The sequence below is a fragment of the Amphiura filiformis genome, chromosome 3 (assembly GCF_039555335.1).
Source record: "Amphiura filiformis chromosome 3, Afil_fr2py, whole genome shotgun sequence".
Taxonomy (NCBI): domain Eukaryota; kingdom Metazoa; phylum Echinodermata; class Ophiuroidea; order Amphilepidida; family Amphiuridae; genus Amphiura; species Amphiura filiformis.
Window position 1 is genome coordinate 47,221,362 of NC_092630.1, and position 24,479 is coordinate 47,245,840.

A 24,479-nucleotide genomic window follows, 5' to 3' on the forward strand; every position below is an offset into this window, starting at 1 on the left:
TTCCTGATTAATTTTAATCTAATTTTAGCTTTTTTCCTTCTTTATTTTGCCCCCGTTTCATTTAGTAACCATAACCCGTATCTTTATTGTCTTCTATTTCTTTTCTTTTTTTATTCATTTTATTCTTTCTTTCTTTTAAGTTTCTTCTACATAAATATATGCTGTTATTCTCCGTTTCCATGTTATTTATTTATTGATGTTAGTTATTATTATTTGATACTTTATAAATCTACCCTTTCTTACGTTTGTCGCTTTTTTTCTACATAGTTATTTTGTTCCCATTTTTCATATTTCCTGCTTAGCGTGTGATTTCCTGTTTGCATTTAATTATTGTCTCATTGTTTTAGCTTCCTTTTTTCATGACTTATTTATTTATTTATTTATTTACTCTAATCCACAACCCTGTACCCATAACCCATCCATAGTAGGCCTACCTTTTAAGTTTTGTCCTGCTTTCTTTTCTTTTCTATATCTACTATTTACTATATCCTTACCAATTTTGTCCTTCTTCTATTGTATTAAATTGATGTCCAACCTGGTATAATATAGGCACTCCAGAATAATATTGTAATAGGCCTACTTATGAAAAGTACGAGTATCAAACTATTAAGGCTTGGATAGGGACAGGTGATGTCATGATGATGATGATGATGATGATGATGATGATGATGATGATGATGATGATGATAATGATAATGATAATGATAATGATGATGATGATGATGATGATGATGATGATGATGATGATGATGATGATGATGAAAGAATGTTTTTTAATTATATTCGTTATTAAAAAAATCATCATTCAAAATGAGTAGGTCTTATGATAGCAACAGCTACTTGAAAAAAAACTCAAATGAACACTAAAATAAAATGCTGAAATGTTCAACTCGAACAATTACTTACCCACAGTGGCGTAACTAGACATTTTCATTTGGGGTGGGGTGGGGGAAAGTGGGGCAAACATAATAAATGAGCATGCTGTTTGGGTTTGTAAGGGGTGGAGTGGGTCTGAGGAGTTATGGGATCTGCTTGGAATGTGTCCCCGGAACATTGGCGTAGATTTCTTTTTGACATTGGGGTGAGGTGGGATTGGAAAAAAAAAAATGGTACAAATGCCATATTGAAGCTATTGAAGCTGGTACAAAAGTGGGATAAATGCAATTTATTTAACCTTAAAAATTGAGTTTACGCGACTGCTTACTCATGTTAATTGAAAGACCGTCAAAAATATGAAAGATAAACTTTGCGTTACAATTTAAATAATTTGTAAATTGAAATAGACCAAGGCTTCCGACCTAAGACCTGCTCTGAGGCAGGGCCAAGAAGCCTGGTCTAACAGGCTTGCGTAGACTACGGCTACAGAAGACTGATTTCGAGAAATGCAAATTTTACTGAAGCCTGGGGCTAATCCTACAAGCCTGGCCCACGGGCTAACGAAGCCTCGAGGCTATGGTAGCCGTGCTTCGGGAAATACGTTTTCAGTTAAGCCTGGTCTTACGACCTCTTAAGCCTTGAGGCTAGACAAGCCAATTGCTAAGACACCCGTCGATAAATTCGCCCATAAGAGGCCATGACATATGGAAAGGTTTGTATACAAAAACGATTCTCTTATAGACCATCTATGCAGTTTCCACCTCGATACAAGCAGTAAATTGTCTCTACACAGTCTTTGATTACACAACATGGTTGAGTGCATAGCATCGTAAGAGCTGTGTGAGCTTCTAGCTGGAAAAACAGGCCTCTGTGATTGGTTTTGTCGAATCCTTAAGTGTTCCCTTCAATCAGAAATTTTCTTTTATCAAATTGAAAGCCAACACTTCTCCCTAAAAACAATTTTCCCCCATTAAGTCAACAGATAACGCAATCAATGTTATAGCAAGGCGAATGTGGTAAACAAACAAAGGGTACAGACAAAGATATTGGTAACGACGTCAGTCTAGAGCTTAATCAGGATAATAGGAAACCACGGGACCAATACTGAAACTTAAAACTTGAAACGACTGATTTTCTTGTTTATAAACCAGCGGGATTTATCATAGGATTCCGTTGGTAATAGAAAAACCGTAAAAGTGTCAGTCTTGTAATAGTATATATGTAGCTAATAATTTTATAGTTAATTTAATCTATGAGGTGTTAATTCATTTATTTGGGCAGACACAGACGACAGCGATGAGATACTATGTGATAGTGGATGGGACCTTTTGGACAATTCATGTTATAAATCTTCAGGAGATACGACTGCTACTTTTGCACAAGCATTAGCTGCTTGTAAAGCGCTACGCAGTGATGCTGATTTGACCAGTGTACTGGATGACAATGAGAATGACAATGTTATGGCGATGATGAGGTCAGTCCTGCAATACAAGTTTATTTCAAATAACATTTATTTAGAATTGACAGAAAGTGTCACCAATTGAATTATAAGTTTGGGCTTAGGGTTTGCCGAAAGTTTAGTACAAAAATCCAATAAGGGTCGGACTCGTTATAAACACCAATCCTTACACTATACCATAACCTATAACCCAAGCCCTAATTTTAACCATACACATGAACCAAGTATAATAAAAATCCCTTTAAAAGGGAATACCCAGACCGTACGGAGGTCACATGACTGCACAACCCCCCTGGACTGCCCCACCTTAGCTCCACATAGCTGCAAAAGGTAGGCAGTGTATGCAGTAAGCCTATATAAAACACAGGTCTTCTGATCAGTCAAGAAGGTGGTGATTCAACCAAAGAACTAGTACTCCACAAGTGAGCTATGGATTGCTGAATAGGCCTAAGTATAATGAACTACCTGTATGCTACTAGCCATACTGGTACTACGTGTTGCCCTCTGACTGCAGTCAGAGAGCATCAGTCCCCATTATGCCAATATGTTTGTATATAAATGTATATATATGAATGCATGTGGTGTTACTATGCTATAGAACATTTGGCTCAGAGGTCACAGCTGGGATATCAATTTAAAGTAAATGATTTGGTACATGAAGATCAATCAAAACTAATTATGAACTTGTGACGGCCAGATTTAGTGACCTTCTCTGTCAAACATTGCACAGATTCTCATGTTGAGTATCTGTGATTTTTGTGAGTGAGAATGTTTCACTGGCAAATGCTTAATCAATACTTAATTATTTTGATAAAAGTAAGCCTATATCAAACAGTCTAAGTGGAATAACTTGCATGATGGGAGCAGGAGTAGGTTCCTTCTAATGGTTCCTTCTAATTCAGTCTGTGATGAGAACAACAATGCAATTCAAATCATAGATGTTTAAGAAGTGTGACCTCAGACCAGCCAGCCAGCTAGCCAAGTTCATGAATTAGTGGCCATGGCCATTCACCGGTCAACTTTCATATTGCAACATCATCCCTATATGTCAAAAAATAACTTCATAGGCTACAGAACAGCTGTAGGAATAATTGTCATGGGGACTTGAATGAGGTTAATATTCCACCCAATCCCTGGGTAAAGTCAAGCTCTACTGAATATAGTTTTATGAATTTTGTCATGGGGAGTGAGGTTAGTTTTTTAGTAGCCTGCAGATCCATTAGATACTCTGCATTATCCTGTAAAATAATTTTAATGAGGACGAAGCAAATGCATTTGGCTACTTCGTTTCAAAGTAGCCAATTTGGGTTCAAAGGACAAGGTCTAAACTGAATGTAATATCACCCAGTGACCGCCCCGACATTTAAGACTTTTTTTGTGTTTCTAACCAAATTTACATTATATTTTGCCATTTATTCACTTTCGGTACCATATTTCACCAGTTTAGCTTCAATATGGCAAAATTTTTCATTTCTAACATTAACTGATTTCCTCCCTTCCCCCCCCTCTGAAAAGTGCTGGCTACGCCACTGGATCCCCGGGGTGCACTAGCCTACTGGCAGATTTAATGTTACAAAACAGTACATGCCCCCTATAGTGCAGCTGCTAAGCTATAAGCATTGTGCACTTCCTGATAGTAGAAGCATGAGAAGTTCTACACCATGTACACAGGAAGCACAAGGTCTAATGTCTAATGTTGATTTTAAAATGTGGAGCCATTTTGGATTTGACCCCTGGTGACCTCTAGAGGTCACGAATTGTCATTCACGATAAAAATAAAAATTGTACCGATCTTGTTGACAGATATACCATATTACTCGTTCTGATTAATCCCTATGCCACCATGCAGTATCCCACGTTCCCTGGGATAACTTTTTATCTAGTATTCAGCACGGCAGCATACAGCAAATTTAGCACGTAAATCCTTAGTTCCTCTAGTAAATCAAATTCAAGTTTGGTAATCGAATCGTTCACAAGAACTATTTTAAAAGCATTTTATTTCATTTATCAGGAGATATCATGAATCTGCCTCACATTGGATTGGTGCAAATGATATAACTAGTAAAGGGAATTGGACTTGGACGGATGGTTCGCAATGGTCCTATGATAATTGGCACACTGGGGAGCCCAATGGTGGTAAGTCCTACTTTTTCCGATTCTCTTTACATTTCTGGCACGCAAATTCGGTCAGATAATATTCCAGTTAATTTATAAACGTTATGTAATACGTTAAAATTGAATACTCTATTTTGTAAACACGGCAGTCTCGTTTCGTTTTTGTTTTTAATACATTTCCTAGGTGAAGGGGAAAGTTGTGCTGCAATGCGATGGAGCGTTGATGGAAGCTGGAATGATGCTGCGTGCTCTACAACCTTACCTTACATATGCAAATATAATTTGTTTCAAGGTACGATTATGACAATTTCCACAAAGTTTTGCACATATTCGCCCAGAAACTTTTCACGGTCAATGACACCCAATTTGTAACGTTCCCACACTGATAACCCCCATTTTCTTGGAGCTCCCTCCTGCTACATTCAGGAGACACCGCTAAGGTTGGTCTGAACCCTGGAATTATGGAAACTTTCGGGCTTCATAACTGCTAAATTATTGGTCTAAAGAATATAAAAGTATACAGTTTTAGAATGGAAATGACTTGATGAATTCATCTGTGAGGTCCAATTTGGGCCAAAATGCTCATTTTGGAGAAAATCACAAAAACAGGGTTTTTTTTGAGAAATTTGCACCAAAAATGGTCAAAAAACGAAGTTGGTCAAAATTCAAAAAAATGAAAAAACGGTCCCTAAATATTTTATCTAGTTTTTAAAATTAATAAAAAAATTTTGGCCAAACAATTTTTTTTGTTACGTTGCTGAAAAAAAATTTGGGCCAAAAACCTGTTTTTTGTGATTTTCTCAAAATGAGCATTTTGGACCTCACAGATGAATTTCCATTCTAAAAATGTATACTTTTATATTCTTTAGACTAATAATTTAGCAGTTTCCATAAGTTTCCATAATTCCAGGGTTCAGACCACCCTTAACCAATTCAGATTAAATCATCAACAGCAGCAGCAATAATAACAAAACGCAAACATTACATAAAATGGGATTGAAATGATGATAACTAATGGGAGCTACTATTTTACGGTTAACAAAATGAAACCAGGCGCCACAGTTCTCAAAATGAATTGGGAGATCTTGTGAATGTATTTAAATGTGGTGGCGCTCGTCCAAAATTCTACCAAGCTATACAACAAATCCAAAATTCTATCTGAGAATACATACGGTACATTCCTGTTAAATTTTAAAAAAGATACAAAATATTCTTATATCATAAATTAAGTAAACTAGTTGTAAGATTATTACAAAAATAAAAGTAATAAATTCAAGCAATTGTCCCGATAGGTCAGAGTTCAATTGTACCAAACTGTCCCATAATGCATGCCAAATTCGTAACATCGATATCACTTATTACTGTTTAATTGAAAAAAATAAAAAAGCACAGGGATTGGAACATAATTGGATCACTTTATTATACAAAAATCTTGCAGTCATAGGGATTGACAACTCCCAAAACTCTGCACGCACACACAGCTTCTATTTGTGGAGGGGGGTTGCATGAGTATTATCTGGCAATATTATTTATATAGATTTATGGTGCGCTGTCAATATCAGGATGTAATGAAGATTAGAGGGTAAAAGTAAGTAATAACATCACGTTTAATGTTTATAAATATCTCATTGTTATTACTTTTATCAAAAGTCTCGTGTGCTGATTGGAAACGCAAAGGATGGACTTCTGATGGATACTACACAATTGATCCAGATGGTCCTTATAATGGTGTCGATCCTACGAGAGTTTACTGCGATATGTCCTCTGAAAGTACTGGTAAGTACTAGAAATACATACATCAAAATACTATTAATATTATTAATATTAGTTATTAACACTAGGATAACGTTTACTGGTACACAGTGGTATTATAGACTGGGATCAGTTACTCCTTTCTCGTTACCCAAAAAGCTAGAGCAAATATTGTACCAAAAAGTCCAAAAAGGATTGTCAAGATGCAAGTCTTACGAAATGGCATTTCCTGAAAGAGTTTGTAGAAATTGGTCTTGATGGGCCAGCTTGGCGTAACCCTCTCCTATTTATATGGGTCGTTGTCGAGTTCCTACGGGAAGATTATTTAAAACAAAAAATGTTACATTAAATTTAATTTATTTCTAGAGATGGAAAATAAGAATGGCTATATCAACAACAACAAAATCAAAATAATTGTTTTTTGATAACAACATGACGTCAATCTATCACATCAGTGCTTCTATATATTATACCCAGGGTTTACTGTAACGCACAAATTACAAGTAACCCCGCAAAATTTGGTCTTAGTCTAGTCCGACTATATTTTGAGAAGTTTACTAGACGCATTAAGTATCGACACTGTTCTTGTTCATTGAATTTAAGTTCAAAACAATAGATCGGGAAAAGGCATACTACTTGTCCGACTGTCCGACTACCCAGCAAACACAAAACGTTTTCGACATCATTCGTAAAAGGTTATAAAAGGTTGTCAGAAAACGTTTAAATGTCGGGTTATATAAAGGGTATATTAAGGGTATAAAACGTTTTCATAGCATTAAAAATCATTTTTTGATAATCTACTGCTCAGCAAACAAAAAATGTTTTACAGAAAACGTTTAAATGTCGGGTTATGTAAAGGGTATAAAAACGTTTTAATAACATTCCAAAAACATTTGTGAAAACTTGATACAAAACATTCTAAGCAGAATGTTATTTTGGGGTTGAAAAAATATTTTGCGAAAAATGTTTGCCCGAAATATTTGCAATAACGTTTTGAAAACGTTTTCATGACCTTTATATAACCCGACATTTTAATGTTATTAAAACGTTTTTATGTAAACCAAAAGCCAAAATATAACTTATTAAAAACGTTTTTAAAACGTTTTTGTGTTTGCTGGGTACATCTTTTCCCACTTCATCGTATTTACTCCGTGTCTCTCCTTAAAAAGTATACATTTTTCTGGTAGATTGTATTGTAACTTAAAACCGTAGCTTAAAGGCCCTTTCAGTGATTTCACAGGAACATTAAAAAAAATGGAAATTTGTCAGAGTTGCTTAGAAATAAAGAATAAGTCTACAGAATTTCATTAAACCACTTTTCCCTGAATACATCGACAAATTAGTCAAAAACAGAAGTTTTAGAAAGGTTTTCTACTTCAACTCTGAGATAATCGAGATTTTCGTACAGTGCGCCACCAATCGACTGGAAAAACTTCCTAGTCCAGTGTTTCTAACACGGGGAAGTAGAGTCTAAATTGATTTAAAACAGACGCTTTTAAGCTACAATTTTGTAGTAGAAAACAAAATAAGCAATTAAAGGTCACCGAGGCAAACTAACGGTCAATTCAAATATGAAAAACAGTTAAAATTGTGTATTTTGTTTAAAATAGTAGCTACTGATGTAATAAGTAGTAGAAACAATACGCAACGCGTGTTGGTACGTGGAGAGTGAGCTTCTTTCGATCTCGAGTCGGACTTTTTGTACTGTCAGTATCAAAAGTCCAGAATCATGCAAATGCTTTATTTTGTCTAAAATACACGGCTTTCGACCGAACCACTAGCAGGCTATGTTAGCACATCTATGCCAATTACAAAGGTACCAAAATCTGAATTTTGATGATTTTTACGATCGTCCGGATGAGCAAATCACTGAATGGGCCTTTAAGGTAAGAAAAAAATACACGAGGAAGTGCTGATTCTTAGATACGAATCCACGAGGTGCAACCGAGTAAATTAGTATTTAGGAATCAATACTTTCAAGTGTATTCTTTGACTTAAACCGTTGCATCATTTCTAGGAATAACACGATTGAATCATAACCAAGAAACGAGACAGTACGTGAATGGCTACGAGGGTGGGCTTTCTCATGTTCGTGAAATTTGGTATGACAATGGACTTGAAGCTGTAAAAACATTGGCAGACATTTCCGGTGAATGCTACCAGTACATCAAGGTAAGAACTAATACAAAACAAAATATAATTATTAGTGAGTACGAGTAGGGGGGACAAGAAGCTTTATGACCTCTTGAAGGTCCAAAAAGTTTTCAACTTTCTTATACTCAATTTTGATATTTAGTCTATGTCGCACTGAATATACGGCCTAAATAGCGCCCCTGTTACTGTGGGTCAATGTTGCATTATGGTTATTTTGAATCGAAATTACCCCCTCTGTTGGTCAAAATTACATTAAGGTTACTGTAGGTCAATGTTACATTAAGGATATTATTGGTCAATGTTACATGAAGGTTTCTTTTGCTTCTCTGCTCAATTTACCTAGGTAATTGTTGTTGTGTTGTCGTTGTTGTCGTTTTGTACTTGTTTTCGCAAGCTGATTATATGTTTGAGTTATTAGTAATGTTAGCGGCATAATGAAGGAATTTCAAATTCAAATACCTGTCATTCTAGTATGACTGTCTCGGTTCAACAATGGCTAGCTGGGCTTATACGGCATGGTATAATCGAGATGGCACCAAGATGACTTATTGGGGAGGAGCTAGCGCCGGCAGTGGAAGATGTGGATGCGGCGAATCTGGTGAGTCACTCTCCTATACGCTTAATCCAAACTTTGTAAAACTGCTTCTAGAATAAAATTGAAGCCAGACAACCAACAGAGTAGAAAAAAGAAAAAAGTAGTAGATTTTTCAAATAGTGTTTTGTTTTTTGTTTTGCAAAAACTGTAGAATCCGATGTGTAAAGGAATATCTGAATATTAATTATCTGTACGTCATATTTAGAGATTCATTATACCCAATCGCGTCACAAGTGATCTAGTATAAAAGACTGAGTATTTATTTTCATGTATTTTATATTTATATATGCCATCAGTTTTGTTAATGTAGTGCAAATGAATACAGAACGGTGAACTATCTTTATAAAAATTCTGCAGTTGCCCACTAAACATGCAAAAGATTACGGTTTCGTTTTTATGGTAATCTAATTTTTTAAATTCTGAAATAAACTTTGGGAAATTAGATATTTATTGTGTCAAGTGAAATATTCATCTTCTCAAAGACTTGCTTCAGCTAACTACAAAATGGGAGTTCGGACATTTCCATCAGTAGCCGAATCGTCTTGACTCAAATGAGAGCTACACTACCCGATTCCTATTGCTGCTGACCCAGAGGTACACCGGTACCCAGTTACCTTGTGGCTACTCTAGAGTACCACTGCAGCACCGGTCCAGTATCAATGTGTGCATTGTACATGTGATTCACATGGTACTCTAGACTTGAGTACCAATGAAAAATTTAGTTTTTTATACTTTGGACTTTAAACTTCAGAAATAATGAAAGTCGGAAAAGGCCCATGTTCTTTTCCATTACTCTTCCCGTAAAAATCAATGGGGTAATGCAAGAAGTATTTTATTATTTGATGTTCACCCCCATCACCGGCAGTAAAGTGGCAATTATAGGAATGGTCTATAATAGACATTTGACAATTTTTGCATTCTGTACTGTACACAATCTTAACATAAATTGACATCCCGCAATAATGCAGATGGGGTCTTCTTGCGCTAACCAATCAGAGTGATTTTGCCCTATCACGTTTACAGGAACTTGTACTAATGGACAAGTATGTAATTGCAATGTAAATGATGGTACGTGGCGAGCGGATGAAGGATTTATCAACGAGAAGTCCGATTTGCCTGTTACACAAATTAGAAATGGTGATACTGGAGACGGTTCGGAAGCTGGCTACAATCAACTTTGGCCGATGTATTGTAAAAGCGAAGAGTCATGTAAGAAAGTATCCCACTTCTAATCTAATCTAATGTTAACACATAATATAAGGTACACAACTTATAAGTTCCCCCCTAATACTTTTTAAAATAAGTCGAAAAATATTTTACGAAATATAAAAATGTAAAAAGATAGGTATAGCCCTATTTGTTTTACCCCTCTGGACCAATTTATAGAGTCAAACATCATTGCGTTCAGTCACAATGGTTAACTGTGTAAGACAAACGGCCGTTTTAAAACTTGCATCTGAGTCCATAGCAGTCAGGTTTTCTTTAAGAAACACATGAATAGGGACAAAGACAATCTGGTAGATTTAAATGATATGCAAATCTAACTTAACTTATTAATTTAAAGTGTTTTGGTTTTATGTTTATAGTTTTGATAACCAGCCGATCAGACTTTTACATGACGAAAGATAGAGGATTGAATTCAGCTTATGACCAAGAAACTGTAAATGTCGCATCCGCAGAAGCGTGTGCAGATACATGTGTAAATAGAGTTTCTTACTTCTGTCGATCATTTAAGTTCCAACCTAGCTCTGGAAACTGTTACCTAAGTGCAGACAATCATAAAACACAGCCGTCAGGCGAGATTGACTTCGCCGGGTATTACATGTTTACTAGAATATGTAAGTGAAGAAAAATATAAATGGGTGTGTATAAAGTAGGGGTGGGTTAAGTGATTATGAAGAGGTTGGTGTGTTTCTTGTTTCTGTAGGGGTGGATGTGTTTCTGTTACAGTTTATGCTTTATGTTTATGTTGGAGAACCATTGCGGAGTGGGGTGTGTGTGGAGATGGGTGGGGTGGTGCGGAGCTGCATGGGGTGTGTGTGGAGATGGGTGGGGGGCGTGTGGAGATGGGAGTGGTGTGTGTGGGTGTGGGTGGGGTGGGTGTGCTTATCTTATTTCGTAATTGGACAAAAGGTTCAAAGAGATTTAACTAAATATACAGTTACATAACATAACATTTTCAAAGACATCCAAAACTTTGTGTTGTGGAGTCCTCAGTTTTGCTCCAAGTTATTATGACATGCGTCACATGGACGGGTATCATTTTGGGACGTAGACGTGTAAGAAGAACATCAGGGCATAAATATCTATATTGTGTGCAGAAAATTTAACATAATGATTATGTTTTTCTTTTTAAACCAGTGACAAGAAACGTGGATCCAAACGATGGTAAGAAATGCTTTTTCAACCCACCACTGTTCACTTACCACTTTCCGTTATTATAACCCGCAGTTTATTATTATTATTATTAGTAGTAGTAGTAGTAGTAGTAGTAGTAGTAGTAGTAGTAGTAGTAGTAGTAGTAGTAGTAGTAGTAGTAGTAGTAGTAGTAGTAGTAGTAGTAGTAGTAGTAGTAGTAGTAGTAGTAGTAGTAGTAGTAGTAGTAGTAGTAGTAGTAGTAGTACATAGGGCCTGCACTTTGGCTCGACATTTGAAAGGGGTGTGAATTCATTTTTGGATACGCCCCTATTATAATTAGGTAATACTCGAACACATTCCCTATATGTATATACATGTACCACATGTAGTAAATCTGTCTGCTTTATCTGTATTGTGCCTTTCTTAAGCAAATAGTTAAACACGATTTCATCAAACATTATAACAATTCAGTATCGAAGTTACGTAATGTTGCTATGTCAACGGGATCACGCTCTTGAGTAATGAACCACGATCGAAACGATCACCACACAAAGTATATGGCACTCGAAGGCATACCAAAATAGCGTGATCCGGTAACCAAGAGAATTACGTAACCACTTTGATGCTGAATAGCTCTTTTACAGTGTGCAATCATCCCGGGCAATAATTGGGCAATAATAGAGGATGTGCGTGAAATTATTGATTAGCTCCATACAAAGGATTTGAACCGGTGTCCTTCACCGTAATCATGGCGCAATGCAGTGCATTCAATCAAACGTTGTCGTCAACCTATTTGATCCTATAGTGCATTTGTTATGTGTGTGAGACGAGCTGTCGCGGTAGATTGCAATAGCTTGTAATCATGCTTTTGTTGAATGAATTTGAGTATAACTCCGCCATATTTACGGTATGAACGTCATAATCTAGGTGATTATTTGCATTGGATGTCTTGAATACGCTGGCGAAGTTGTGTAATAATCGGATTAATGCTATAACAGTAGGTGAATACAAGTTTTGAATATATCGCGTTGCAAAGCCCCATTCAGTGATCCCAGCGAAAGTGAAAAAAAAAAATCAAATTGTTACTTTTATAAATTTTTTAATGAAAAAATGGCAAAAACCCAAGAAAACGGCAGTATCGACGAAGTTGAAGCCCCATGCAAAGAGGCCTACATGTAGCTAATTTATATATACTGTCAGTATATAAATTAAATCAGTTCAATTCACGCCGAGTGTCCTTGACAGGTTTGAATTTGCTTCAGCGGTCATGAAAGAATTCAAAAGATAACCTCTGCCCCAACAATCCCAAGCAATGGTCTGAAACTGCTCTCCGGATGATGATAGTCATAATGATCAAAAGATTATTACTGACTATATCATTGTACAAAATCTGAATTTTGATGATTTTTACGATCGTCCAGATGAAAAAATCACTGAATGGGCCGTTAGTTCCTCCACTCCTTACCCTGGCAATATGAATCAAAGAAAATAAAGAAAAATTAAATAAAACAAGAGAAAAAAAAAAAAAGAAAAGAAACAATAAAAGAAAAACAAATATGAAAAGTTCGAACAATATTTGGTTTATAAAATTAATGTGACCGTGATGAGGCTCGAACTCACCACCTTCCGATTTAAAGTTCGAAGCGCTCGTGTACCAAATTCTGACGCCTTACCAAGTGAGCTGTGCTCCTGAGATACGAAATAAAAATAAAATAATACACTGTATACCTGCTTGTGTCGGTAATTGATTTGCTCAAATTCCATAATGGTACAGTGCAACAGAGCAAAAATGCCCAAAATTTAAAAGCTATATAATTTATGAACAATATACACTACACATAAAAAATACTAATACAAGGGAATTTCAACATAACGAATCCAAACAATTAAGTACCAACATGCACAGCTTTGTCCTTATATCACATTTGGGTTTTAACAAAATGTTATCAAACCTCTACTGTGATTGGCAGCTGCACAAGGCATCTCTTTGATAGCTGATAATGGCCATCCATTCAGCAAGTGGCTACTAACTGACCTTGACAGGCTTGAATGAGCACTGTCATCTGCTACAAAAACATCACACTCTAGGACCTGGTCGCCTATATTAATTTACTAGTCAACATTTGCATAGGAACCGCATAGTCGGAGGCAAGGTTCATTATTGATTGGAGATTATATACGTATTTATTACTAATAGACAAGTAATATATATATATCGTGTGTTTGTGATTTATTCCGTAATCAATAAGTATGATGAACAAACGCATTTCTGGCAGAAGCACTCACAGCGTAGTGGTATTCGATCTCGACTGTTAAATAAAAGGTTGTGGGTTCGAACCCTGGTAGAATTTTAATTGGAATAAATTTGTTTTTCTTTTGTTAAGGGATCTAGAATTAGCGTTTATTGCGTTTCGATAGTATTTTTTGAGGACATGAGAGCACCTCAGACCTATCGAATTGCATTCTGAATACGAAGCATGTCTTTCTGATATCAAATAATTTTCATTTTTGAAAATCACAATATAATACAAATTTTATGACAAATTATAAAAATTTAATATTTTTCAAATTTTGACATATAACAGTCCTCGAAGTAAATTATATAAATCTAATGATATATTTTAAAGTGTATGTAGCTGGGAGGAAAAGCCGACGGTCAATTGAAAATTTTGACCTTTCATATTGAAGATATGGATTTTTTCCCAAAAGACCTTTTTTTTTTGGTGTTTTGGGAAAAAAATCCATATCTCCAATACGAAAGGTCAAAATTTTCAATTGATCGTCGGCTTTTCATCCCACCTACATACACTTTGAGTATAAATCATCAGATTTGTAAAGTTTACTTCGAGTACTGTTAAATATCAAAAATATCAATTTTAATGATTTGCCATAAAATGTGTATTAAATTGCGAATTTCAAAAATCAAAATTATTTGATATCAGAAGGACATTCTTCGTATTCAGAATGCAATTCGATATGTCTGATGTGCTCTAATGTCCCAAAATAAATACTGTCCAAACGTTCATACCCCAGCCCTTAAGTAAGAGGTAATAATTATGGCAATAAATCCGCCGTATAAAACTGAACACAGCTCAATCCAGCCTCATATAGGCCTATATCATGTAAATGTATTATGTGATGCAAATGTTGACTAGGAAAAAAAATATCGCGACCTGGTCACTATAATGCTACAGGGAGCACAGTACTTTGACAATGGAGTGAAAGACTATTATTATTGATTAGGCGCGGATTCTAAAAGTACAGCTCCTATGCGTGTGTAGCAAAAAATTGGAATAGAATGTTTGGAATCATGTAACTAAAATACTAAATGCATTTTGCAAAATGTGCTCTTACCAATTTATAAAGCATTTCATTAGCTTTAATTTGACATATTGTTTGACATGTTTGGAATTATGGTAAATCATTAAATAAAATATTTATTAATTAATCAATTATGTCAATTAATAAAAAATTAATGCAAATATGCATATTTTCTCTGACAGAATTGTAGGATTTGACAAGAGCCATCTTTCTTGTAAGTTTGATTCTTATAACATACCGGTATCGTATTGCGTCCCGTTATAGTTGCAGAAAAATAAGCGTGCAGGACACACATACGCACCCCCCCCCCCCACACACACACACACACCCAGAGGATCGTACCGCTTTACAATCGTATAACATTCATTGGCGCTAGTAGTAGTAAATTCCAATTTTCTTTGCTTTACCTCACTTGTTCTGCTCAAAATTAAAAGGGACATATCTGACAGTAAAAGCTTACATTTTATGGAAATTATGTTTAAATTTGCTTAAACAGCACAAAACAGATAAAGCAGACTAATGTACTATACATAGGCCTATACATGTATGGTATGCCAGGGACTGTTTAAGAATATATCATTAGATTTATGATATTTACTTCGAGGACTGTTATATATCAAAAATGTGAAAAATATCAAATTTTAATAATTTGTCATAAAATTTGTATTATATCGTGAATTCCAAACAATGAAATTTATTTGATATCAGAAAGACATTCTTCGTATTCAGAATGCGTTTTCTTTGTCTTTTTTCTTTTCTTTTCTTGTTTTATTTATTTTTCTTTGATTTATATTGATTTTTTTTTCATCCCGACGATCGTAAAAATCATCAAAATTCAGATTTTGGATACTAGACTGCGGAACTCAGTCTTCAATGATTTTTATAATTTTTATATTTTGGACATTATTATGACTATCATTTGAGGACTGAGTTCTTATGATCCGAGGAGCAGTTTCAGATAATTGCCTGGGATTATTGGGGCAGAGGTTATCTTTTGAATTCTTTCATGACCACTGAAGCATAGTCGAACCTGTCAAGGACACTCGGCGTGAATTGAAAGACCATGTCACTCGCCACAAAAGAATGTCAAAGGTCATAAAAGGCCTATGGCTGATTTTGTACGTTTCGTCATTGTCATAGATGTGCTAACATAGCTTGCTAGTGTAGTGGTTCAGCCGAAAGCCGTGTGTCTAAGACAAAAAAAATAATGCATTTACGTGAGTCTGTAATTTATATACCGGTACTGACAGTATATAAATTAGCTACATGTATTTGAATGGGGCTTCAACTTCGTCAATACTGTCGTTTTCCTGTTTTGTTTTTTTTGCCATTTGTTTTTCATTAAAAATTTTTTACACGTAACAATTTGATTTTTTTTCACTTTCGCTGGGATCACTGAATGGGACTTTGTAGCGCGGATTATTCAAAACTTGTTTTTACCTACTGCTATATAGTATTAATCCGATTATTACATAACTTTGCCAGCGTATTCAAGACATAGGTTATGTAAGGGATAAACTGTACATGGGTATAGGGTATAGAGGCCCTGCATGCTTTTATCGATTGGCTCCAAACAAAGGATTTGAACCGGTGTCCTTCACCGTAATCACGGCGCAGTCCATTCAATCAAATGTCGTCAGTGTGCGAGACGAACGATGTATAAATCTGGAGGTCACATCATCACTTATCATGCTTATTGTAAAAAGTATGTCCAATGCATATACTGTGTGTATTGTTCCCGGGTATTGTCAATGCAGTCAAGCAAACAGGTATTATATTTTGAAAAGGCCGCTATAGTATATTCACAGGGGTGTCTTGAATGGCCAATCATATGGGACATAATCAAATTGCAGTGACTGCTTCCTTTGTTACCACATGTCAGTCATCTTGTGATTATTGGACCATGTAAACCTGCAAAAACGAGCCAAAGTGCAGGCCCTATGAGTAGTAGTAGTAGTAGTAGTAGTAGTAGTAGTAGTAGTAGTAGTAGTAGTAGTAGTAGTAGTAGTAGTAGTAGTAGTAGTAGTAGTAGTAGTAGTTGTTGTTGTAGTAGTAGTACTTCATTATCATCATTATTAAAATTGTTATTAGTAGTAATTTATTATTATTATTATTATCATTATTATTATTATTATTATTATTATTATTATTATTATTATTATTATTATTATTATTATTATTATTGTTATTATTATTATTACCGTACTGACGCGAGTATAGTCCCACCTTCGAGTAAAGTCCCACCCCAAATTTTCGAAAAATTTAAAAATTTAAAAAAAAAAAAACATTTTAAATTTTTTTAAAGTTATTTATTCAAATTCAATGCATTTTGATATCATTAATAGAGTATGACATGAAAACAAAGTATCAATTTTTGTTGTTGAAATTCGAGTATAGTCCCACCCCCCAATTTTGAAAAATGGTCACCCAAAAACGGGGTGGGACTATACTCGCGTCAGTACGTATTGTGGGATAGGCTTTTACGACGGGAATTCATAACAATTAGTGGGTTTTTAGCGGGTTCGCCGTCGGACAAGTTTAGAACTGTCAAGGCTCGAACCCGCTAAAAGCCTACTAATTATTATTATTATTATTATTATTATTATTATTATTATTATTATTATTATTATTATTATTATTATTATTATTATTATTATTATTATTTATTATTATTATTATTATTATTAATATAATTATTTTCAGACCCAACAAATAATTGTCTGGAGAACTGGGCAGAGTACAATGGGAATTGTTACTACGCAGGAAGAACACCGAAAACTTGGAACGATGCAGAATTGTGGTGTCAACAAAATGGCGGGGGTATGATCTTTTACATGAGATATATATTATATATAAAGTATATATAATCAGATTTAAGGTTAAATACAATTGATTTTCAAGGCTTGATTCCAGAGGGGCGTAAGTTAATAATGGAAACAGCCATGCAGAAAAGAATGAACTCATGCGTACAATAGTGTATCAATCTGAAATTAACTAGGGCCACGGACAAACCGCGGCTCGTGAGTCATCCTATAGGCCCTATGTTGCAGGGATAGGGAGGGGGCGACCATGATAGGGCCATATGGACTGATGGGGGGTGATTATGTGCAGCCGTTTTCGGCAATTTTCCTTTGGATTTTCTAAATTTTCAATTTTCAAAATTATCCTGGATGATAGGCCTATCTGTCGTGAAATAAATCAATTCTTCTATAGGCTATAATAGGCCTAGTAGGCCTATTTATACCCTGATTATGCAATATATAGGCCTATAACAATAACTACAACAACAATAACAAAACCAACAACTAATATTTTGTTATAATTTGTAAAAATATATTCATAGGCCGCGCGCCGCGCCTATTAGACTAGTAGCCTATAGCCTAAAAATTCCTGAATTATATAATGAAAAAAAAACGGGCAGAAAAAAATCGATGCAGTCAGAAAGAAAGAAACGAACAAGAAAAAGAAAAAAAGTGAGAGAAAAATAAAATAAAATAAATGGAATGGACCACATAGGGACTCGAACACGTACCAAAGTTTTCCAGCTCAAAACTATAGTATTATATAGTCGAACGTGAGCCCGGCGCGCTAACCGATTGAGCAACTGGGGGATACATGAAATTGATCGATCTCAAACTGACTATTATGGAATAGTGCATAACAGGCTCTTATGATAAACAAGCTCATTACCGCTGTAAATGTCGGAGATATCGATGGCGAAAAACCTCGTTTTTTGCAAAAGTAGCTTAAATTTGGAGTGAAATTCAAATGGTAAAGTAAGCGACAGACATTTGAGAAATAATGTAGGCAGTTAGAAATCAAAATTAACGTTCCACAATCCAGATATCGATAATGTAACATAACAGTGTTTTGTGGTACAAGATTCTCGAAAATTGTTCCCAAAAACGGGCTAATAAAATTTAATCGGTACTGTATTTGGTTCTTCCCCATGGCAACATTATTTATTTGGTCGATTTGTAGTACAATACAAAAAAGGAGGAAACAATCACTCGGTGTGGTTTTATACGGAGCGAACATTTGAAAAAAAAACTGCATGGAACGCGTTTTTGATCTTGTGAACATGGTGCGTAAAAATGATTTAAACGAAGGATTTTCAAACGGATTCTAAAAATTTGTATAAACACACAAAAATAATGTAAAGATACATCCATGCTCCAACATTTGACTCACTGCGATATTTGATTGCTGAGAAAACGCGGTTTTAGAGAACAACTTTATACGTCTTTTATACGTTTTTTATACGTTTCTTCGTGTAAACTTAATAAGTTTATGTCGTATCTAACTTTGTAACCAGTTTATTGAAAACATGTGTGTAGAAAGTAGTACAATGAGCTTGAGTAGAACAAATGTAATTGTAGCTTGCTAATTTCCCATATGATTAGTTGTTGATACTTTTTAGCTTCACTCTCCTGACATGCGTCTAATTTCTCTTAATTTCATTTATTTACGTTGTTCGAAGGACACTTAGCTGTACCAGAAACAGGCGATGAACACGAGTTTTTGCAGCTGATAATGCGATGGAGCTGCCCGGATGCTGACGAGGTTTGGATTGGTGTCAATGACATTGAACAAGAAGGTATCGTTACTGGATCTCTATCATAATATGTGACGTGTCATGTCAAAAGGAGACACTTTTGGGCAGGTTATCAATTTTGAGGTTTTTACCTATCTTAAATGTAGAGATATTTTGCTCCACAACGCCGTTTTCTCCAATGAAATCGGACATTCCTAAGCGAAGATATTGAGTTCATAAGTTATGGTATTATAAAATTGGAAATTGAGATATCGGCCTTTAAAATATTAGTGACCATGCTGAGAGTAGAAATTACCTTGAAAAATGTCCCAAAAAATACAAGATGACAGTTATATTCCGGTCTGAAACTATCAGATAATATTTTAAACATTAATAACATCACAAATTCGCAACAAACCCAAATTGTGAAAAAATCACCCCGGGCAGATTTGTGGCTATTTCTCCATTTACGATCCTGCCCAAAAGTGTCTCCTTTTGACATGACACGTCACATATTATTGTTACTACCAGCACCAGCACAACCACCACGATTTCGATTCGACTTTGCCAAATATTGTATTTTTAAATAGGAAATTAAACTTTGAAATTTCTCAAATAATGTCCATTCATCCGACTTGGGGTTTTCCGGTAAAATAGCTGGTGATGGTATAATATGATGTGTATGATTGTATGTTATAATATTTTTTTTTTATTAACGGCATCTTTATAGAGGTTAGCCCAGATCAGTGAACAAAGCACTGCTTTCCACTGGGCCCTCTTTACATATTAAAATACATAGAAATACAACGTTATGAAAAATATACAAATATTGAAAAATAATATGTGATTTATAATATGTGACTGGACATATGAGCCGTAAAGTCGGCAAATTGTATTCTGAGTCACAGTGTAAAATGTGCGTGAAGGTCGTATTCATAGATACCTCAATTTGGTGCGACAAGTATCTCATCAAATACTGTTTAAACCAATCAATAATCCTATTGCTGTTGGCTAAATCCTGTTCAAGTGGTGGATAACAGAGCATTGTATTTTGTCTTGGTATGTATAACCAACAATTAACAATGAAAGGACATTATCTGAACCTCTTTGACTTTGGGATGATTTGAAATGACCGCCAATTATGACCGTTTGATATTTAGTACCAGAAATGTGGAAAAAGAGACACATGTAAAACCGAAAAAAGGGTATTTTGTTCAGAGTTCAACAAACCATAACCCCGCTTCTGGATATCGTTTGAAGTCAAATGATATACCCTTTTAAAGCTTATGATATACGTATATTTTCTAAACAAGAAATAAAACAAAATTGACCGGGCCGACTTTACGGCTGATTCGTGGTGTCCAGTCATATATCAAGAAAATACGTATAAATTGTACTTGTGTAAATTGCACGCATATCATTAAAATACATTGGTTCACAACAAAATTGATAAAATTGCATTAAAATAGATTGCAAGAGTACAATGATAAAAATATATTTATTACAAAAACTTCGTACAGCAAAATCCAAAAGAAAATACACCTCGGTGTGATTCACTGCGAAAGCCATCAGATACCCCACAATTGCACAGAGACACAGGAGGCGCCGCACATGACCGACTCTCGAAACGTAGAGTGCTATCATTTACTTTCACAGTGAATAAAGCTAAAGCCTATTAAATTCAACAAGAACACTAATCATCAAAATTACCATCAAAATCTTACTTAAAACCAAAATATGACTTATATAACTATTTAAATAACTATGTAAATAAATACATAGAAATGCAAATGAAATTGGCTCCACCAGTAAAGCTAGTACATGTACACCCAAATGAACCCCTACACAAATCAATAACATGCAAATATAGAATCCCACAATGTGCCATTTCTGAATAGCGTCAAAACGTTCAGCAGGATGAAATGATCGATGCAGTTGCGTATTATCAATGTCTAATAGGTCTGTCACACTACGACGGACTGGATTAACGTACATCACCGAATACAAAAATATTTTATTCGGTGGAAAAATCACCAGTCCGGCAGAAGATTCGGTGGGATTTTGGGTCCGATTCCCGTTCGTCTCTCTATGCGTTGTGACCGCTAATAACCCTGCAGGCGTCTTATATCCGATCGTTCAACGTCCGACAAATGACCGGATTTGGGGGTCCGATTCCCGTTCGTTTCTCTATGCGTTGTGGCCGCTAATAATCCTGCAGGCGTCTTATATTCGATCGTTCAACGTCCGACAAATGACCGGATTTGGGGGTCAACGTCCGACAAATGTACGGATTTTGGGATCCGATTCCCGTTCGTCTCTCTATGCGTTGTGGCCGCTAATAATCATGCAGGCGTTTTAGATTCAATCGTTCAACGTCCGACAAATAACCGGCGAATCCGTGGCATGTGGCACCAACAGGGACGTCCACACTATCAGAAAAGTGGGGGAGGAGAGGGTGTTTGAGAGGGTTTTTGACCCCTTAGAGGCAGTGACGTAGCAAGCACTTTTTCAGAGGGTGAACAAAGTGGGGAAAGACAACTTTTAAGGGGGAAAACTTTGACGAAAATGGTCAAATATTGGTACAAAAGGGCTACAAATCTGATATATCAGGGCAACCAGAGTCCGGGGGCAATAGAGGTGAGAAACCTTTGGACAATGAAGGCCCAATTGAAGCCATTTGTCATTTTTGGATCAATTTTAGTACTATTATTGGGTACTATTTTAGTTTGAAACAGCCGCAAATTGGTGAAACGAAAGCCTAATTGAAGCCATTGAAAAGTTTTCACAATTATTGTATAATATAAACAATTGTTTTAAAAATAACACGTGGATGTCCATAGCAGAAGCAAAAAGGAAGACTTGTCCATTTTTCAAAATGAAGGTCCAATTGAAGCCATTTGCATGGGGACTGTAGGGCCTATTAGGCCTGGGCCTATTGTGTAAAAAAATTTAGTTTTAAAATGGAAAATTTGGACAATTGTTTTGGTGCATCATTTTACACTATTATTGCCTTAAACAAAAAAACAAAGAAGGCCCGAACTGAATTTGCAAAATTTAAAATGTTACACTGATCCACTGACACTTTAAGATATAAGACTTCAGACTCGTAATTTCAGGTAAAGCATGCATGGATTGATATTTTAAAGTCAGTAATAGACCTAAGTCCGTCTTAAATACTGATTTTGGTGACAAAATGTCACGGGCCCTACATATCGACGGGCCGGCAGTAATTTTCACAGGCTTTTTGGCCAAGGAACGACATTTAAAGCACTGCCTATAATAATCACAGGCCTATACTTAGGCTTACTATATACTATCCTGGGCCTACTCAATAACATACAATTTAACCTTTTCCATGTTTTCTTTCTTTTTTCTTTCTTGTCAATCACTAAAACTGGTAGGAATTTGATATTGCGTCCTCTACCCTTCAGAAAGTGCCCCTCCCTCAACATGCTCAATACTACTTACATGCTAGGCCTACTAAATTACGTGCAATTTAACTTTTTCTTCTCTTCTCTCTTCAATTTTTCTTACTTTCTTTTCTTTTTCTCTCCTTTCCCCTTTTTCTACTTGTCAGTCACTAAAGTACTGGGGAAATATGATATTGCGTCACACACCCTTCAGAAAATCCCCCCCATGATTGATGCACATGTTCGCTATAGGCCTACATCCGGCACAAGCGCCTGCGAAACCTTGCAAACACCTGCGGTATATAAACGAAAGAATAACGAACAAACCCAGGGTATATATACAGAACTGTACGAACACACATCGGACAACTTCCGAACATGTGTATTCGGCACACTCCGTTTCGTTTGTGCATGCACAAAACTTGAAACGTATTGTCGACGGACTAAACAATCATCACCTAACACGAAACGCATTTGGCGGATAATAGCAGGACATATGAAGAACATAAAACGAACATTGAAGAACACCAACCGATTTGCTAAAATACCATCCGTTTCTTATACGGAAGACCGATCCGGTGTAGTGTGACACTAACACGGTCTGGGTCAACGTACATCACCGAATGCAAAAATATGCTATCCGGTGGTGAAGGCCTCACAGGAACGTATTTGCAACGAACACGGGCCGAGTGCAACGAACAAAGAACGAACATGAACGAAAGGAGAGCGAACAAACTCCGGCAATATTCAGCACCATACGAACACACATCGGATAAATACCGAACATGTGTATTCGGTACACCCGTTTCAAGTTTTGTGCATGCCGACGGACTTAACGAACATCACCTAACACGAAACGCATTTGGCGGATGATAGCAGGACATAAAAAGAACATAAAACGATCATTGACGAACAACAACGGATTTACTAAAATACCATCCGTTTCTTGTACGGAAGACCTATTCGGTGTAGTGTGACAGAAGCATCAAATTCAGCAAAACCACAGGTAATCCCCAAGACAGGCTGCTCCTAAAAGTAACATGTCAGACCTGAAAGTAAGCCGTCCATATATTTTATATGTAACTTTGGTTTTGATCACGGTTTTTTGATGTATATAGAATCGGCTTCATTATTAAGTAAATGCAAACTATAGGTGGCGCTATTTATCATAAATCATATTTCTGAATTTGCAAGGGGTAGGTAATCAATACTGCAATTAAAACAGATGGAATAGGTGAAACAAGTAACAAAGAAATTTTAATAACATATTTCATTAAAAAATAAAAGCAATTATTTGTATTAAAAGCCTGAAACTGAAAGAGTAATTTCCAGTATATAAATAGCGCCACCAATCTTGTCATAAATAGGTACATTTTATATCCGAAAAAACTTCCGAAAAAAGTATCGGTGCTTGGTTGCTGTCTTAGTGTTTAGTTAATATCAGTGGACAAAATGTTCAAGGTGGGCAAAGTTGCAAATCGTCCAGTTGACCCACTGCCAAATGACTTTAGCGGGACGTAATAATTGTAGTAATTCTAATGCTGAAATTGGACAAAATGGCCTAAAAAGGCAAACAGGCGATAAACATCTCACATTTGGTCACTTTTGTGCGCATCTGATATGTTGGTGGTCATGGTAGTCAGTACGACACTACTAATAATTGTAGTGGCAACATTTCAGGGCGTCCCGTCGGACGTGTTGGTTAGAAAAATAGCACTTCCAGCGACAAAATAGCGCGTCTCTGACGTGCGGACGGGCTCTGTTTCACACACTGGTATCATCAGCGTATGACATGCAGTTCACATTTTGGCTGTTTATCACTTCCTCCAGAGAGGCAGTTTACATTATAAAGATAAGTGGTCCATAACTGGCCTTTGGAGTACCACATTCCGAAGAGTGAGTACA

The 24,479-nt window shown here is 35.9% G+C and overlaps 1 protein-coding gene across 1 annotated transcript in view; it reads left to right on the forward strand.

Moving 5' to 3' along the window:
- Positions 1-24,479, forward strand: part of LOC140147291 (C-type mannose receptor 2-like) — a 58,611-nt gene that overhangs the window by 24,624 nt on the left and 9,508 nt on the right. Inside the window, exons 10-20 of the mRNA XM_072169069.1 lie at positions 2,158-2,350; positions 4,347-4,471; positions 4,635-4,742; positions 6,101-6,226; positions 8,220-8,374; positions 8,828-8,954; positions 9,975-10,160; positions 10,538-10,789; positions 11,313-11,339; positions 17,334-17,450; positions 19,111-19,227. Of these exons, the coding sequence (XP_072025170.1) occupies positions 2,158-2,350; positions 4,347-4,471; positions 4,635-4,742; positions 6,101-6,226; positions 8,220-8,374; positions 8,828-8,954; positions 9,975-10,160; positions 10,538-10,789; positions 11,313-11,339; positions 17,334-17,450; positions 19,111-19,227 (1,533 nt within the window). The remainder of the gene's footprint in view (positions 1-2,157; positions 2,351-4,346; positions 4,472-4,634; positions 4,743-6,100; positions 6,227-8,219; positions 8,375-8,827; positions 8,955-9,974; positions 10,161-10,537; positions 10,790-11,312; positions 11,340-17,333; positions 17,451-19,110; positions 19,228-24,479) is intronic.